General features: G+C 28.8%; 1 protein-coding gene and 1 pseudogene across 2 annotated transcripts; one reads left to right on the top strand and one right to left on the bottom strand.

Annotated features, from left to right (window-relative positions):
- Window positions 1-2,852: 2,852 nt before the first annotated feature.
- On the bottom strand, window positions 2,853-9,298 carry LOC149510921 (uncharacterized; annotated as a pseudogene). The gene is made up of 5 exons (XR_016334690.1): window positions 8,771-9,298; window positions 7,291-7,394; window positions 5,898-6,269; window positions 4,062-4,449; window positions 2,853-3,239 (listed from the first exon to the last, which is right to left on the bottom strand). The product of XR_016334690.1 is annotated as an uncharacterized LOC149510921 (transcript).
- Window positions 9,299-17,556: 8,258 nt separating this feature from the next.
- Window positions 17,557-18,150, top strand: LOC111279412 (DELLA protein RGA2-like). The gene is made up of 2 exons (XM_089756331.1): window positions 17,557-17,718; window positions 17,797-18,150. The coding sequence occupies exons 1-2, from the start codon at window positions 17,557-17,559 to the stop codon at window positions 18,148-18,150; spliced, it is 516 nt and encodes a 171-aa protein (XP_089612457.1).
- Window positions 18,151-19,161: the final 1,011 nt, after the last annotated feature.

Raw genomic sequence — 19,161 nt, 5'->3', positions numbered from 1 at the left:
CTTTAAAAAAAAAAGACAATTTTTGAAAAAAAATTGTTTATAAGTAAAATTATTTATCAATGTGCTTTAATATAATTTTACTTAAATTGAACCTTGTACATGAATTTTTAAGTTCAAACTTAATTTGATTCAACCCAAAATATTATTATATTAATAAATAACATTTTATTTAATTTTATTTAAAATTTTAAAATATTAACATTAAAAGTTCTTTGATATTGCAATTTTAAATACTTTTATTTTATATATTATTAAACATAAATATTTTTAATATTTCAATAATAAATAGTATTATATGATTATTTTAAAAATAAATAATAACATATATAATAATATTTTTATTATTTAATAATTAATGTTAAATAATATAATAATATTTTCTTAATATTAATATTTTAATAATTTCATATTATTTTTAAATTTAAGATATTTAATTTTATATTTTATTTATTATGGTATTTATATTACTATTTTAATAATTAATATAAATAAAAATATTTTTATTATGATTTAATAATAGATACTTTCAATATAAAATATAAATATTTTAATAGTATAAATATTTTAATAAATTTTAATATTAATTAAAATAATATTTTAAGAATACTAATACTATTTTAAATATTTTGAAATATTAATATAAAAAATAATCAATAATTTTATTTTAAGTATTTTTTATATTTATATAATATTTTAATATTAAATATTATTAAAATATAATTATTCTTCAATATTAATAATTTTAATATAGTTTAATAATAAATAATTTTTAATATTTTAATAGTTATATTAATATTATTTAAAAAATAAATTTTCTATAAAATAATCAAACAATAAAAAATATTTTTTATTAACTCGTTCAGATAAGAAAATTTATTTTTTAAAAAATATAAATATTTTTTAAAAGATATCTTTTAAAAAATTAATTTTTATGAAGCTTAAAAGGGAGAATATATTTCCTTACGATGTGAATCGTAACATTTGCCTGCTAGTGCTCGGCCCAGCCAGCCAAGACCACAAAACGTGAACCCCTGACTTGACGCCAAGCCCTTGAAACTTGCGACCGACTCTCCTTTCCCCAAAACCCCAACTAAGATAAACACTTCACAAAATAAAAGTGACAACTCTAAATTACCCCATGGCTAGCGTAAGAGCTCATAAAATGAAATTAAAAAAAAAAAAAAACTTGAGAATCAAATTCTGGCCTAGGTTGCTTAGGAGATTCTGGATCTACTCTTTCATTTTGATTTACACATGTCATCCGCTTGCCCACTATCTTTTCCCACCAATAAAATCTCTTAGACATTTGCTTCACTACCCTACCAAGCCATTCTATTAGTCATTCATATCTGTGGATTACACTTGGTTTACAACATCACATCATTATCTCTTTTATTCTCCTTTTCCTTTTTCATTAAGAAATGATTTGTTGTTTTGTAAATATTTATAAAATAAACATTACTATAATCAATGTAAAAATATTGATAACGATTGTTTTACGAATATTTTTATATTTATTTAATATTATTTTACAATATATTTTAATTAAAAATCTAATCCAAGTTTAGTTCATGCTTTTAAGCGTGGGTGGGATTGAATAACTCATGCTATGGATATGTCCACTTAACATAAATATTATTAAATCTAAAATTTATATGATATTATATATATATATATAGTCTTCGACCTTTTTTCTTTGATGTACTTATTAATTAAAGGAGGGATTGAGTTAGATCTGTATAAAACTAATTAATTACATATGCTACAAATCCAATCTAACCATCTGATTTCAACACATTCAATTTTTTTAATACTTAATCCATCATTTAGTCAAGATCTCATTTCTTGAATTCTATCACCATGTTAGACTCTTAATGTAGTTCATGATCATATTTTTAGCATCTTGCTTGCTTTTGTTGTATATATTAAGTAAGTCAATCTAAAAGCATTCATAAATCAAGTTAAATCAAATTTGAGTAAAATTTAAATATGATATCAGTATTTTTATATGTTTGTCTAAATTTAACACGACTCGACAATTTAAGTTTGAAATTCTGAATAAGCCTGCACAAATTATTAAATGGTATAGCTCAAATCTGTCTAAGTCCACCTGATAACTTTTTTAAATAAAATTAAAAGATAATATTTTTATTAAATTTTAATTTTTTTACTTTTTTTATTTTATTAAATTTTACAATATAAATAATTAAACACATTTTTAATGTTTAAATTATAATGTTATATATATTTATCCTTGATATAGTATAAATTTCACAATATATATATAAATTTCGAGCTGTACCATGAAAGTAGGCAGAAAGTGCGACAGACCTACTCACTATTCCGAGCTGAATGGCCTTTGTTCTTAATTGGCTGATTAAAACAAAATGTTGGGTATACTAAAGGTTACTATGAAGGTGAAACATTTAATAGAACAAAGAAGACAATGATGTCATGCATGCCCATTGACATACTATAAATTTGCACATTTTACATGCCAACTTATGTAAACATAACTTAGCAATGCAGACAATTCATATCATTAGTTCAACATGTTAATGTTCTCATCCCATCCATTCAAAAGGAGAAATGATTTGAACAAGAGCACTAATTATGTCAGAAAACTATGTAATGCAAGGTAATCCTAACTGTAGTCAAGAAAAGCCATTGTCAAGAACAACAATCTATGTCTTTTCCCACTATAGTCAGTTATATGGGTCATACTAAACAACTGTGTTCTACTTAAAACTATATCTCAGAAAACCAAGTAAAAGGAGTGGTCCTAGCAATGCTGTTCCTTTTAGTCTTCTACTCCCTCTATTTGACATAGGCTTTAGGTATTATGCATTAACTCACATATTGTCACATAGGCAATTTGGTCTTGTTTTTACATGTTCAAACGCCATTAACGGTATTAGAGTTTCTAATATGAAAATGCCTTTGCATTGTTATTAGAGAGAGAGAGAGAGAAACAAAAGTATTCACAGCACAGTAGAACAAAAGAGTTAAATTTGCTTGTCACCTCTCACGCATAATTCCACAAGAGGAAAAGATTATAATTACTAACCTTGTAAAAATATTTCTTTTTTAATTTGATTGCAGTACCTATGCCTATTTTGGCATGGAATTTCATAGGCTTATCATTTGAAAATCTGCAATCAGTATACAAAAGAAATTGATTGAAATAAAAACAAACATACCTAACTATCGAGTTGTACAGGTGCATCAACCCAGCATCTCTGCCATCAAGAACATTAGCCACACATCCAGAATTAATGGCATACTCATTACAGAGTGAAAGAAAACAGCCTTGCAAAATAACAGATCATACAGGCAGATATAAAGGCCCATAAACAAGGAAATGTATGCACTCGCTACACTCAAAACCTGAGTTCTTGGGTAGGTTAAATTTCATTTAAGCACAAAAAATATAGTTTCTAAAAAAATTAGTATGGAACCAACTTGGAAACGAATCAAGCACTCAGGGTGAACTCTCTCACATTTCACTTGCAGAGCTGTATTAAACTGAAGCTAAGCCACTAAGGCATCACATTGATCATCATCATACCAACTTAAGAGTTGATTCTAACAAAACCAGTTAACTACCCTTTGTTTCATTTACAAAACTGTATCGAACTTAGGTCAAGCCAGCAATGCAGAAGTAGGGCCTTAGTACCCATCTAAACACTAATTGAAACTCTTAACTGGGGATAATTCAGTTCTCCCATAGAAGAATAAAAGTTGGTAGCATCCTTTCATCACCAAAAATGTTTTCCAAGTTTCTTTCAATCATGTGGAAGAAAATAATACTCTTCAACTTTTTTACAAACGGGTAAAGTAATAAAAATACATCTCCTAACAAAACATTTTCTATTTTAGGTGAATTTAATAAGACCTGGGATCTTGGCTAGCCAGCTAGAATAATTGAAAGTAGGTTGTAACCAAACACCCTAGAACTCCAACCTAGGAGGGGTTGTCAGTAGAATGGACACTCAAAGCTGTAATGTTTGTGTAGAGACAGAGGGGGAAGCAGTATAACTTAATAATTCTAAAGGGCATACCTTTATCGCGTCGTCTATTCAGCGGGTTTCCCTGATGATTTTTTTGACAGTTCATTATAAGAAAAGCAACCACAAAAAAGACAGGCAAATCATCATCTCCTTTCTTAGTTGATGAGACAACACTGCATATTTGGAGGTGATCATTTATAGGCCAAAAACTACGTGTCAAACCACAAAAGTGATAAGTTGATGCCACTTTAATTATTTCATTCTCAAACAATGAATGTTTCAATTGTAGGCCATTCTTTACACCATCATTTCCATTTTCAGGGTTTTCTTCTCTGATTTCTGCCCCAGAGTCCTTAAGAAGTTGTATAATCAATGCTTCTAGACAGATCTCCTCTAAATTGCAGGTGACAGATTCATCAAAATCAGCTGCCCACATCATCTACATTTAGGTTGATATTGTTAGTGCCAATCTCAATAAAAAAAGAAAAAATCGAAAGAATATGTGAAGTAAATATAATTCTGCTTTTTACGAGAAGTTCTTGAGGTCTTTTCAAATTTCTTGTCTAAACATCCCTAATAGGCTAATACTCCATTTTAAGAAACCATGCTCATTAACTGCACCTCATACATTGAAAAACTTGAACTTGACACTAAAATAAGGTGGAGCAAGTCAAGATTTTGAGATTCAGTTAAAATGCAAACTAATAATAACTAGTATTATTCCCTATATAAATAGCTTCACAATGATCTCTGTCACTTGACAAAGCAAAGGGAAATCTGTTATAGGAATTTTAAATAATCTCTAAGGGCCTATTCATTTAACTTTATACTGTAAAAACGCCCTCATGTATGCAGTACTCAAAGTTGCCAGTTGGAAATTATACAGGGTTTAAATTCCTGCAAATAGATTTCTGGACCTGCATCTATAAATACCGTCAGTACCCTAAATTGGAGTTATCTAGGGTATGACAACCATGACTGATCCCAACATGCAGAGCCGTGAAAAAGGCAAGGCTGAAAAGAAAAACAAAGACAAAGAAGAAAAGGACAAAAACTCCATAAATATGGGGGCCCAATCAAGTTTGCAATAAAGAAGATGCTAGTAACATGGAATGCTTTAAATAGGCATCAAAATCGTTGGCTTTATGCTCAATCTGGTGACTTGTGCCAATTCAAATTTTAACACAATGCTTACTTCATTGTTTCCTAGATATATCAAAATATAGTAGTACCATAGATTGCAATGGCTTGACAGCATTAAATAAGACTAAAGGCATGGACATCCCACTTAAAAAGAACCTCACTTAATGATAACTCTCGGCAGCATAGAACCAGTAGCATTGGAAATGCAAAATGAAAGCTTTCAGCACCTATATTTGATAAATGTGAAAAAATTTCCCTATCTGTGTGTTCCAAAATATGCCAAAATACTTGCAGCTGCTTATCACTCCAGTTGGTCCCTCCATCAGAAAATTTTCATGCTGGAGGGATGTGGAAAAGCAGAAGTAAGTGGAAAAAACATGAATGATCAAGATCAACATATTTACCAAGTAAGTGGAACATCAAATATTCTTAATTTGTTCACTGTTTCTGTTTTATAACTTATATTTTTGGATCTAAGAACTGGCTCATACACATCAGGATGGACCAATTCAATGGCATGAGATATTTTTAGATAGTGAGGGTGAAACATTTGATTCCATGATTAAATCAGCTTTGTTATTGATTTGAAAACTATGCATATTGTCATCCTCAAATATCAATTTATATTGAGCAGAATAATCTTCCACACTTGCATCAAATTCTTTCTCATCTTCACTCTTCTCAAACAAATCTGTTACTGGTAAAGGAGGAAAATCAAAATCAAATTCAGTTATAAATTCTGACCTGTTACAGTCTCCCCCTATGTTTGAGGAACAATGGCCACACAGACCAGAAGTTGATAAGAAGCAAGAGTCATATGCATCAGTGTCAGCATTTCCCCTCCCACTGATAAGGTCAGCAAAATCACTACAACTCTCTTTTTGGTTAGCATATGACTTATCAGTACAATTATCACCCAAATCAGAATATTTCTTTCTTCTATCAGTATCATCAGCAGAAGCTTGCCTACATTCAACTTTTGTTTCCCTTTTCGCCCCATCTTTGGAGGATGTCCTCATATCCATAGCTTTTGAACCCGTAGTATAAGCAAGTGAACCAGTTCCTATGCTTGAATGCATTGTCTGGCATTGCTTTAAGAGGTCCTTTTAACGTTCCCTGCATACATTTCCCATAAAGCTGTTAAATATTCATAAATCAGCAAAACAGAGCCTTGATCTTAATAAAGGATAGTGGTGTGCACAACATTCCCAGGAAATTTTCTAAAAAATTTTTAACAATAACAATAAACAAGTCATTAACTCTGGATGCATAAACGAGCAAGAATCTCTCTGCCCATGCTTAATCAAGAGAGAGCCTTTTCCAAAAAAGAAAAAAATAATTTCTTAAATAAAGCTAATGTATATCATTTTCATAACCAAATCATATAACTAAAAGTTCTAATCAGACCCGCATATAGGTCCTAAACTTGTTTTGAATATAAAGAATTTTAAAGTAAATTATAGAAGCATGGTCTTAATGGAATTCTATCCAAGCAAAAAGGAAATAATTTGGTCACGTTTTGTTAATTTTCGTCCTCCTTGCTGCACTCTCAATGCTTTGCATTTTGAGCTCTTTTCTCACCACTTAACACCATAGTATGTTTCTCCATGTAAAGCTATTGGCATTTGAAGCCAGTTGTAGCTTGCAATGCCGATGAAGTGGATAATGATAAGGTAGAAATTTCATTATCCTTAACTAATAAAAGCTAATATTGGTAATCTTTCCATAAAGAACCTGTAAAAAGGTATTCTAGCTGGTATAAAGCAAACCATCAAAAAATAAGACTTTTCTAACAAAAAATCACGACTTTCAATCATTTGGTAAGCAATGAGGAAAACAATGACAAACACAAAGATGTGTATCATGGATAGATATTTCCTATACATGAGTAAGATCATATTTGTCTATCTGTTGACAACAAAAAGAGGAGAAATAATGGACAATGCAGATAACTATTGAAAAAACTTATTATCAAAAGCTAACCATGTTTGAAAATGAAGTACGATTACACAAGAATTTTAACTAGAAAAGGGTATTTAGTCTGTTTGACGTGCAAGCAGATCAGCCTCAAAATAGGCGAGTACAAGAAAAGAAGAATATTAGCATAATTTTGAAATGGAAAAGTAAAGAACAAGACCTCCAGGCTGTCCTTAATTGCATTCGGTAGTCTGCAGTGCTCCCCAATGCATAGCAACCTAGAAAAAATTCCCAAACTTCTGGTCTTATAGATGGATCAACCCCCTAACATCAATGAGAAAAATCACTGTTACAGTTTTGCACCATCTGGAGAAAATGTGAGTGTGTGCATACAAATTTGGCAGGGGAAGGGGGAGATAGAAAGCATAAGCAAATATGTTAATGACAATATCTGAAAAAGAGCAGCACAACACCTAAAGGTCTTAAAGTTAGTCAACGTTAAGAGGTTCTATATGGAACGAAACAAAATGATAGAAGTCGCTACTTTGCATTTTCTCCTCTTATTTGGTCATGCATCCAAGCTGTGCATTGACACCAACATTCACCTCCCACCCCTTACTTATGAGGTGAGATGTACAGCAAATATCATGAATGCAAACAAAACAAGATGAGAAGTGTCATTAAGCCTAGAGGTCGCAACAGGTTGGAAACCATGCAATTTCTCGAAATTGAACCCAAATGTGTTTACAAATTTAAGTACTTGACCATTTCCAAAACTGCAAATCCAGATAAGCAATATGTGTTCCACAACTAAGCCGTCCAAGAATTAGAGATGGAATGGGTTAAAGCACATATCCAACCAAACAAAAAATTAATTCGCAACATATTAAGGCTCTTTATATTTTAGCATTCAAAAATTAGAAAAATTCATGAAACTAGTGACATGATAATAAGTATGCATACAACTTACCATATACAACATTGAAATACATAAAAGAAATTAAAGAAAAATTGATTATCATGTAAGGTAGTAAATGACACTATGACAGGTTCTATTAGAGTTGGGACAAGCTGGTACCCTCTAAACCTATCCCATTTCCTTCCATGGTACGATCCTGTTTAAATGAATCATGACATATAGTTTAGAAAGGCATGAAGTATAGATATTTCCATAGGTTGCGGGTAAAGTAAAATAACCAACTAAGAATTAGCATTTAAGCATGTAATTAATGTTCAGACATGCCAACCTCCCTTCTAATTAATGTTTCGTTGCATGTGATTTTTGGGAAATGTATGCCTTCCCTCACAATTCAAACTTTTGTCCCTTTTAAACTAACAATTCAACTATTAAAGGGTTAACAATTCAACAAAGTTTCCAATCTCTAATTATTTTTTTCACGTTTGCTGAATGCCTTAAACTACTGAAACAAAAAATGAAACCAATTAAAAATTTCATTTTTGTAATAATAACCTTTCCCTTTTCCAAATAAAACCCTACTCTTGCCCTAGGGATCTCATTTGACTCAAATGTTAGAGACTAAAGACCTTATAAAGCTTTAAAAAAGGTTCCATTCAATAAAAAACTATACAACCCAAAGGAATTAAATTTCGATTCAATAAGAAACTAAATCGTTTGATTCTCATTTAACTCAGAATTATATTAAGAATGATAAGGGAATAATCTTACAGCTAAAAACAACCTTGATGGGAGACTGGGAAAGCCAAGGATCTCCAATGTCGAGAACAATACAACCAACTCTTTGAGTATTGACGGCTCTGGCAGTAAGGGCGGCGGCGGCAGCTTTTCCACAACTCCATTGCTTTTCTTTTACCCCACAACACATTACACTTGGAACAACACTAACCTCCTCTCCTCCTGCTCTTCACCATTCACCCCCTCTTTCTTTATTAGTAATTTCCAAACAATGACGATAATTTCACGTCAAAATCATATATAAAATTTGGGTTTGATTAGTATTTCAATTGACTGATCGGGTTTGTTGCTTGGTTGCTGTAATCAAAGACATTGATAATTCAATCTACAGAGTTGAGAAAACAGAGAAGAGAAAGAGATCTGTCAAAGTAAACGAGGAGCTTCTCCGTTGCCATTTTTACAAACACAAGACCGTTTCTTCTCTCTTTTTAATTTATTTATTTCTCTTGATTTTTCTCCATTTTTTGTTTTTTTTCTCTCTCTCTCTCTCTCTCTCTCTCTCTCTCTCTCTCTCTTTTTGGTTCTCTCCTCAGTTTTGCTTTCCTTCCTCCAAGTTTATATTCTTTGTTTGCTGGTTTTTTTGTTTTGATATTATCTTTGGTAATAATCTTTAGATTTTTTAATAAAATATCTTTACAAAAATATTTTAATAAAATTATGTCGTAACTTATGGAAATTATAATAATAATTAATGTGAGTTAGATTTTTTTTGGTAGATTTATTATTTTTTACTGAAATAATCAGTGTTGCCTGTTTATTTTTTAAATTAATATAAATAACTTTTTATTTTTTATATAAATTTTAATAATATTAATATTCATTTTAACAATATTTTAAAAATAAAATTATTATCATAAACATAATATTAATTGATTAACAAACGCTCCAGTGTTACTTTATATTTGAATTAATTTTAATAAAAATCAAATTTATCTTAATATTTTTAACTTTGAAATTAATATATTAACTAATACTCTTTCTTTAAATAATTAATAACATGATAAAATTATAACTTACAATTTAAAAATATATCACAAAATTATATCTTTTTAAGTGCATATTTTCGATTCAAAAATGATGAATCCAACATTACCATTTTAATATGTTTTCTCTATTTTTTTGCATATCATTTTTTACACATTCATATATCAAATTGTTACATGATTTGAGATATAAATTTTTTTTTTCAATTATATCTCTCAATTTATATTGGCAATTTTTTCCTATTATTACAAAATCATACCTATAAATCTATGGAATCAATATTGTCTCTCTTTTTAATTGAATATTAAATCGATCTTTAAAGATAATAAATATGAGTATCCATTTAAATGATGAAATAAAATATACATTATAGTATGTCAGTAAGACTTTTGTTTTTTTAGAAACTGTCATGGATTGAATCCAATGGTTGGATTATACGACCATTGACATTGGCGTGTTACAATGAGACTTGATGTTGTTACCATATGGTACTACTTGTGAATAAAAAAAGATAATAAATTGATTACTGGCGAGGGACAGCAATGGTGCTGTAGATGAATGTTACTGCTGAAATGATAATTGATTCTTTCTCCTACAATTTGGATATCTTGCCAAACCTCCCATTGATGAATGTTGAAACAAATTAAAGAGCAAAGAGAATGTAAGTTGGAAAAAGAAACTAAGTCGAGGGAAGGACAGAGTTTGGACTGAGTTTTTGCAAATTGGAGAGCTATTTCAATGGATGATGTAAAGCAATATGTTAGGATTGCACTTTGCCATTGCAAATTCTGTTGAGCAACAATTTCGGCGGCTATCTGTGCCTCTGGGCCCACGGGAGGAGGTGGGGGCGGCAGCGGTGATGATGGGGGAGGTTGCTCTTGGCCATCATTTGAATGTCCATTAACCTTAATTTGTTGTTTATCACATTCTAATACTAAAGGAGAAGAGAGGGACATGAGCAGATGTATTAAACAATTAAAAAATAAAAATGAGAAAAAGAAAAAGTGAGTGGATGTCGGATTCTTTTAGGTCAATTTTCAAAGCAGCCTAAAAATGTTAGCAAAAACATGAATCGGTTAAATGTTATCCTATTAGGAATTTGTAAATTTAATAATTTATATATTTTTATCTTATTTATATCATATTAAATATGTTCTAGATATAAAAATTATTATGTTAAATTTATATAAATAAATTAAATATAAAATATATTTTTTTAATTTTTATCACACTCAGATGCAATTGTAGTTTTTAATATTTTGCATTTCCGAATCTTTGTATTACCTTTCCACTAATCAAGGATCCATTTGACTTCTTTTATCTATTCAATTCGATGTGGAATCTTGTTAAGCTGGATTGGTTGTGAACACTAACTAGCCAAAATTAGTTTGATTTTCCTTAATATGTAATTAAGTCTTTGCTCAAAAGAAAACATAAAAATTTAAATTAATTTGTACTTTTTTAACAATTGAAGATTTGAAATTGATTATTTATGTTTAGAGCTTAAATAATTTTAAGGTATGAGTTTAAATCCTAAAAAAAATAAAGTAAAAAAATGAAATATAAAAAGAGTTATTTTTTATTATATAGTTTACTATCTTACGTGAAAAAATAAATTAAAAAATTTATTTGAGATTTTTAATTTCTCATTCAATCAATTTAATAAACAGTAAGGATAATAAATTAATAGTGCAATTGATTAAGTACTCTCCAAGCAGAGCATTTTTCGGCCCAATAAATCAATTCTGGTAAATATTAGTGAAATTTGATAAAATTTTGATCTAATCCAAATGGTCTTAATTTTTATTTATTTTTTTATTTTTCGTTGTTGATAACAAGAAAAAGACAATGACTTTTATCACTATTGAAGAAAAAAAAAAGAAAAGAAGAACTTCTTGGATAGTGCGTAACCTTTTTTTTTTTTTTTTTACCAATAAAACTCATGTTACAAACAAAATGCATTGCTTGTCGGACCAAAATTCGGAACAATTGAACCTTTCTTTCTATCCTTCATTAATTCGGAGCAATTGAACATTTCTTTTAATCCTTCGTGAATCAGAGTTACGAAACTTCACATAATTCATCAAAAGGAAAAATGACAGCTTAAATTAAAGATATTTATATTTTGGTTTTAATTGAATTAAATGTTGAAGTTGATTTAAGTCAGTTAATTGATTGATAAGTGAATTAATTTTTATTGATTTTTGAAAATAATATTTTAAGATTTCTGATTTTTGATTAAATCAATTCAAAAATCATATTAATCAAAATTTTAATTAAAATATAAAAAATTCAATGGTTGCCACCAACACCATCAATACTTCTTCCATCACTACATCTTTAACAAACAAAAACATCAAAACTGAACCTATTTCCATTAATGCAGCAGTATAGCTGCCTTTAAAACTAAACTCCTCAAAGTTTTAATCATGGCAAAAAAAAAAAATACAAACTGATATATAAAGAATATATAAAATTTGCGTACTAAATTTTTAAACTATATATTGTATTAACTCAAACTTAATATCGATAACCTAATGATCTTATATTATATAAATAGATGATTTTATATATATAAATAGAAGTAGTACTAGTACATGTATTATTGGTAGATTTGCATACGTTACATATAGTATTTACTCATAATAATTGAACTATAATTAATTAATTAATTAATTACAATTCAAAATTTTATATGATTTATAAAAATTTGAATGAAACTCATTTATAATTAGTAAATTTTTACATAATTTTTTGTTGTGATTGAAAGATTGTAAAACTATAAATATAAAAATGCAAGGGGAGTGCTTTCGTTACAAACACTTGATTTGCACCTTCAGAAATTTTTACTTATAAATCCTAATACTTTAGAGCCAAATAGCAAGTAGGAAAAAAAAATGCATTTCCTCTTTTATTTTGATAACCAAATATATATATATATATATATATCATATTTCATGAAGCAAAAAAAAAAAAAATACTAGACGAGTTGCATTAAGCCAAAAGAAGCTGTATATAAAGGCTAATAGAAAAAATTAGGGGCCAACGACTTTTCGGACATAATTGAAGTCCACTCCCTTAGCCTTATGTTATACACAGCCAACTAAAGTTCGAAGAAAAAAAGACGAATAGATAGAGACAAAAGCGAAGGGCAAAGAGTAGAAAGAGGGGCGAGATGGTCTTTGAATTCAGGGTCTGCTTTTATATATAAAAAATTTCTCAAGAAGTTTCGTATAATCAAAGCATGTGTTTAAAGAAGTTGATTCTATAATTTATTCTACAATTGTCTTTAAAGTAATAAACAACTTGAAAATTTGGGTCATCAAATTGCCATACATTATTGTTTTTAGGAGGTGAGTGGGGTTTTCAAACTATTTTCCAAGATAATCTTAGATAGTCTTAAAACATTAAAAAAAAAAAAAAAGGATGGGGTAGCTGCACTCCATTATCTGTAACTGTCTTTGGTCTCGTTATGGACCTATAAACCTTTGCTATGATTTTGTAAGGATGTTATGGTTTTAAAGAAATTAGAAATGTTAATTTATATATTTGTTTTGTGTAAATATGTGTTTTATATAAAAATTATATGTTATAATTCAGATACACTTGCTAAATATGAAATATATTTTTGTTATAATTCATATAAACGGCGTTTCTTTGTAAGTTGTGGACGTAGCACACGTCTATCTTATTTTTCATTTACCTTTAGCTTAAGCTTTTACTATCTCATTTTGTAATATATTTATATATTTCTTATGGTCTATTTCGGAGGAAACCGGAACTTATTTTATCCGATTTTGTTGTTCCAAAATTGTTTATGTACAGAAACCAAGCAAAAGTGTGAAAGACCACAAGGGTCCACCCTCAATCGAACTCCATCGGATCCGACTTGACTTCAAGGGCTTTGTACATTTTATTAGATCTTTCTGTTAGTTTTTTCCACTTTTCTCCAATTTTCCTTGCATTATAACTTGGTGATCTGCTCTTGTATCTATATATATGACAAGGTTTGATTCTTGGGTACAATACAAATGAACATGATGATGAGCTTTATTCAAGAAAAAGTTAAGGCGTTTCTGGCTTTGATTGTATCATTTGTCCTTGGACTTCATCCTCAATCGGACACATCAAGGTCACACCCAACACAGCTCCAGTCATCATCGCCACCATCTCCAAGTGTCATTGACGCAGAATCACCGCCGTCACTGCCTCCCCCATCACCACCGTCAACCTCTTTCAACCAGGAGTCAGAACTACTTAATTTATTTACTGCTCAAGTTCAAACGCATCATCAATGGCAGAATGCAATCTTGACATTTTGCTTTACTTTTGCGCTTGGAATCTCCCCCCAGTGTTCACAAACTAATGAACCCAAGGAGCTACCTTCTTCCTTTGTGTTGCTTTCATTTGCTGTCTTGCTTACATTTTCCTTTCTCTTGGTTGCATTTTTCATCGGCCAAAAACATACCAGAACTTCCATAGTGTTAGAAAAAGTTGCTCTGTTCCTAGCCGCAGCTGCATTTTGCCATGCCATTACAATTCCTTTTCCACTGAACCTAAAATTTGCTACATGGACTCTATTTTTCCTTTCCTTGTTTGTTATAGTGATTTGCAAATTCTTGAGTGGAAAAGTTCCTCCGTGATTCTAGCAGAGCTACTACATATATAGTTGTTATGCTTGTACTTTATCGATTGTATTTTACTTTAGTCAATTTGCTACAAAAAATCTTTTGTTGTGTCTTGATCATAATCACAAAAGCCTAATTCATAATAAATACATAAATTTTGTTTTAAATATTTTAACTAAATATATTACTTTTTTAATAAATTTAATTTCTATATAAATTTTGTTATTGTAGTTAACTTTTCATTCAAAAAAAAAAAACTATACATAACAAAGGAATTAAATTTCGATTCAACATGAAACTAAATCATTTTATTCTCATTTAATTCATAAAATTAAATAAAAAATAATAAGAGAATAATTTTACAGCTAAATATAACCTCATTTTCCTTGTCATTTTTTCACCCCCCCCCCATTCAGCCTTTCTTTCTTTATTATTAATTTCCAAACATTGATGATAATTTCACATCAAAATTATATATAAATTTTGAGTTTGATTAGTATTCAATATCGTTTAGTTGATCTAACCAAAGGCATTTAAAATTCAATGTAAAAATTTGAGAAAACAGAGAAGCGAAAGAGATCTGCCAAAGAATCGGTTGCCATTTTTCTTTATAAATAGAATGGACATAGTTCATAAGAATGAAGAGGAGTTTTGGTTCAAAACTAAAACCTTTGTCTTTCTAAATTGACCATTAAGTCAAAGAGATGAAGGCTATCATTTTTTTATTTTAATATTATCTTTGTTAATGATTTAGATTTTTAATAACATCTCTTGATAAAAATATTTTAATAAAATTATGTTGTAACTTGGTTTATGCAAATTAGAATAATAATTAATACAAGTTAGATTGAATATCCATTATTTTTTTTTCTAGCATATTGTGGTGTGGTGTTGTGGCTTCATTCTTTAATTGATATAAAAACCTTTTAAATTTATATATTTAATATGAATTTTAATACATGTTAATATTAATATTACTGGTAACATTACTCTTGAAAAATAATATGATTATCATAAATACAATAATGATTGATTAGAAAAAACTTCATATGTTATTTTATACTTCAATTAATTTTAACAATTTTAAACATTAATTAATATATAACTAATACTCTTAATTTAAATAATCAATAATATCACAACTTACAATTTAAAAGTTTATCATAAATTAATATCTATTCAAATCAATAATATTTTTTATTAAAAAATAATAAATCGAACAATACAATTTAAATATGTTTCCTTGATTTTTTTCATACCCTTTTCTACACAATCTAGATCTGTTATATCATTTGAAAGTTCGTTATATAAATTAGTTTTTTTCAACTGTCTCCCAACTTATATTTGTAGGCATGTTACAATAAAACTTGATGCTATTATTATGTGTTACTGCTTGTGAATCGCAAAAGATAATAAATTAATTAGTAGAGAGGGACAACAATGATGTTGTAGATGAATGTTACTGCTGCAAGGATGATTGCTACTGTGGATTAATGTCCACTAATTTTAATTTGTTATGTATCAAAGTGTACCACTAAATGGAAAAGAGAAGGGCGTCGCTAAAATTGGAGTTTTGGTTGGCTATTTGTAAGTAGATGAATTAAAAATCAAAAAATTAGAATAAGAAAAAAAAATTGAGACTAAGAAAGAATAACGGATGTTGGATACTTTTAGGTTCGTTGCCAAAGTTATCTAAAAATAAAATATAAATTTTAATTAAATTAATTAATATAATTATTTTAAAAAGATAGGATCTAGCAAAGAATTTAAATTTTAACAGTTATAATTTTTTATTTTTAAATTATGATTTTTTTATAAAAAAATAAAATACAAAGCTTATTAAATGTAATCGGACAACCGAATTAGGAACAAGTAAAATAGCATTAACATAGGATGAAATCAGTTTACAACTTTATAGACTATCTTACTGATGTGAAAAGAAGAAAAATAATGTAAGCTATAGTCAAGATTTCCGAAGATATGATGGACTTAATTTGTAGTTTTTAATTTTTCATACAATACAAATGTGGGCATGACTTGAAAAGGATAACAATTTAGGGCTCTTATGACTATTGAAAAAAAAAAACGTAAGCATAAAAAAAGTTTCTTGATTAAAATTAAAAAATCTTTGAAGTTATTATCATTTTATTATACTTAATTAAGCCTCTAATTTATTTTTACTAATTGTGTCTTTATTAGACAAAATTACTTAACCCTCAATTTTTTAAATCGAAAATTTAATTAAAGAAAATAAATATTTAATTATTCAATTAAATACAATAAAATGATAAAAATTTTGATAATTATTTAATTTTTATTAAAAGACTTTTTTTTTATATTTAACTCAAGAAAAACTTTTTGGATAGTGCATAATTTTTTTCTTTGTTTTGGTTGACGAATCCAAACTCATGTTAAAAACAAGGTGGATTCCTTGTCGAACCAAAATTTGGAGCAATTAAACTTTTCTTTGGTCCTTCATAAATCAGAGGTAAGAAAGTTAACATATTTCAAAAAAAAAAAAATTGAGATCTACAACTATATTTTTAATTAAAAAGTACAAACAAATATTTTTATTATTTAATTTAAAATATAATTTTTTTAAATTAATATATTTGATACAAACAAGAAATTAATGCATCTTAGCATGTTCTATCACTAGTAAAATACCACATCATCAAATTAAAAATAAAAATCTTTATCAATTATTTTTAGATCATTTCGTTTTTTAATAAAAATGCAAGAAAATAATTAATTAAAATTAGAATCAAATGACGAAATTAGGTGGAATTGAGAAAGTAGAAACATAAAATTCAAATTTACACTTTGAAAATTTTGTACAGAAACAAAATGAAATGCGACTCATATTTTGATTGAAAAATTTATGGTCAATGAAAAAAAGATAGTAGCAGTTATAGTTGTAGCAATTTCTAGGAAGGGGAGGTTACTTCGATGAACAAAAAATGCAAAATGGAAAAAGAGGTTCGATGTTCAAACAATTGGTCTGTCAATACGCGGGAATTGTGGGAACTGGGGACCACCACAACAATGAATGACGCGCTATTGCTTTGGCTGGAGTAATTTCAGCTTCTATTTGTATTCTCGAGTTCATCGGTAGCTACATCCTTCAAACCCAAGTTTCTACTAGTATTTGCCTACAGTGATGGTCTCTTCTGCTTTTCCGGACCTACTAGACTGCGCTCGAGCTATTGAAGATGGGGATCTGAAACTTGCCGATTCACTACTTAAGCAGATCTGGACTCTTACTGTTTACCAACCCAACGAACAACAAAGCAACGTTGTGAAATACTTTGCGGAAGCTCTAGTTCGCCGAGCGTACGGGCTCCATCCTGACTTTGACAATTTCAAATTGCAGATGGGTTCTCCATTAGATTTTCTGTAGTGGTATATTCCTGTAGAAGATGCCATCAAGAAAGCCGTGGTGGGAAAGAAGCGAGTGCACCTCATTGATTTCCGCATACCACATCTATATAGATGTCTTATCAGTCCGTATCTAGCCAATCTCCTATCAGTCCGTGTAAGTATCATATTACCACGGTCCCTGAAAAAAATTGTAAATGTCCAAGAAGAACAGCATTATGTCACTGTGCAGGCCAAGATATATGGAGTAAGGTTGGAGAAGTTAGAAGTGGTTTACGCTAATAGTTTGAAAGAAGTGGATGCGTCTATGTTGGATTTCCGAAGAACAGAGGATGAGGCTGTGGTCGTCTTCTATCTCTTTAAATGGATGATGTAAAGCAATATGTTAGGATTACACTTTGACATTGCAAATTCTGTTGAGCAACAATTTCAACGGTTATCTGTGCCTTTGGGCCCATGGGAGGAGGTGGTGGCGGCAGCGATGATGACGGAGGAGGTGATGGCGGGCATTATTTGTAATCTGTGGATGAATGTCCATTAATTTTAATTTGTTGTGTATCAAAATATACTACTATATGAAAAGAGCAGGGCGAGATTAAAATTGAAATTTTGATTGGTTATTTATAAGTAGGTGTATTAAAAATTAAAAAGAAATTAGAACAATAAACAAGAAAAAAAGAAAAAAAATAAGAAAATAATGTCGGATGTTGGATACTTTTAGGTTGGTTTTCAAACTTATCTAAAAATAAAATCTGAATTTTAATTTAATTAATTAACATAATTATTTTAAAAAGATAGTATATAGTAAGGAATTTAAATTTTAATTTTAATATTTATAAATTTTTTTTAAATTATTATTTTTTTATAAAAAATAAAATACAAAGTTTATTAAATGTTATCAGATAACCGAACTAGGAACAAGTAAAATATACTATCATAGGATGAAATCAGTTTACAGCTTTATAGACTATCATACTGGTTTGAAAAAATGAAAATTAATGTAAGCTATAGTAAAGATTTCCAAAGATCCGATGGACTTAATTTATAGTCTTTAATTTTTCATACAACACCAAAGTGGGCATGACTTGAAAAGGACAGCCATTTAGGGACTTATGACTATTGAAAGGAAAAAAAGACGTAAATATAAAAAAAAAATTTAACTAAAATTAAATAATTTTTAAGTTGCTATCATTTTATTATAATTAATTAAGTCTTTATTAGGCAAAATTACTTAATCGTCAATTTTTTTTTCAATAAAACATTTAATTAGATAAAAATAAATATTTAAAATTTTAATTAGATGAAAATAAATAATTAAAAATTTAGTTGAATGTAATAAAATATTAAGAACTTAGATAATTATTTAATTTTTATTAAAATCATTTTT

The sequence above is a fragment of the Durio zibethinus genome, chromosome 27 (assembly GCF_047325235.1).
Source record: "Durio zibethinus cultivar Kanyao isolate XHJ-2024 chromosome 27, ASM4732523v1, whole genome shotgun sequence".
Classification (NCBI taxonomy): Eukaryota; Viridiplantae; Streptophyta; class Magnoliopsida; order Malvales; family Malvaceae; genus Durio; species Durio zibethinus.
This window is presented reverse-complemented; position numbering and strand designations above follow the sequence as displayed.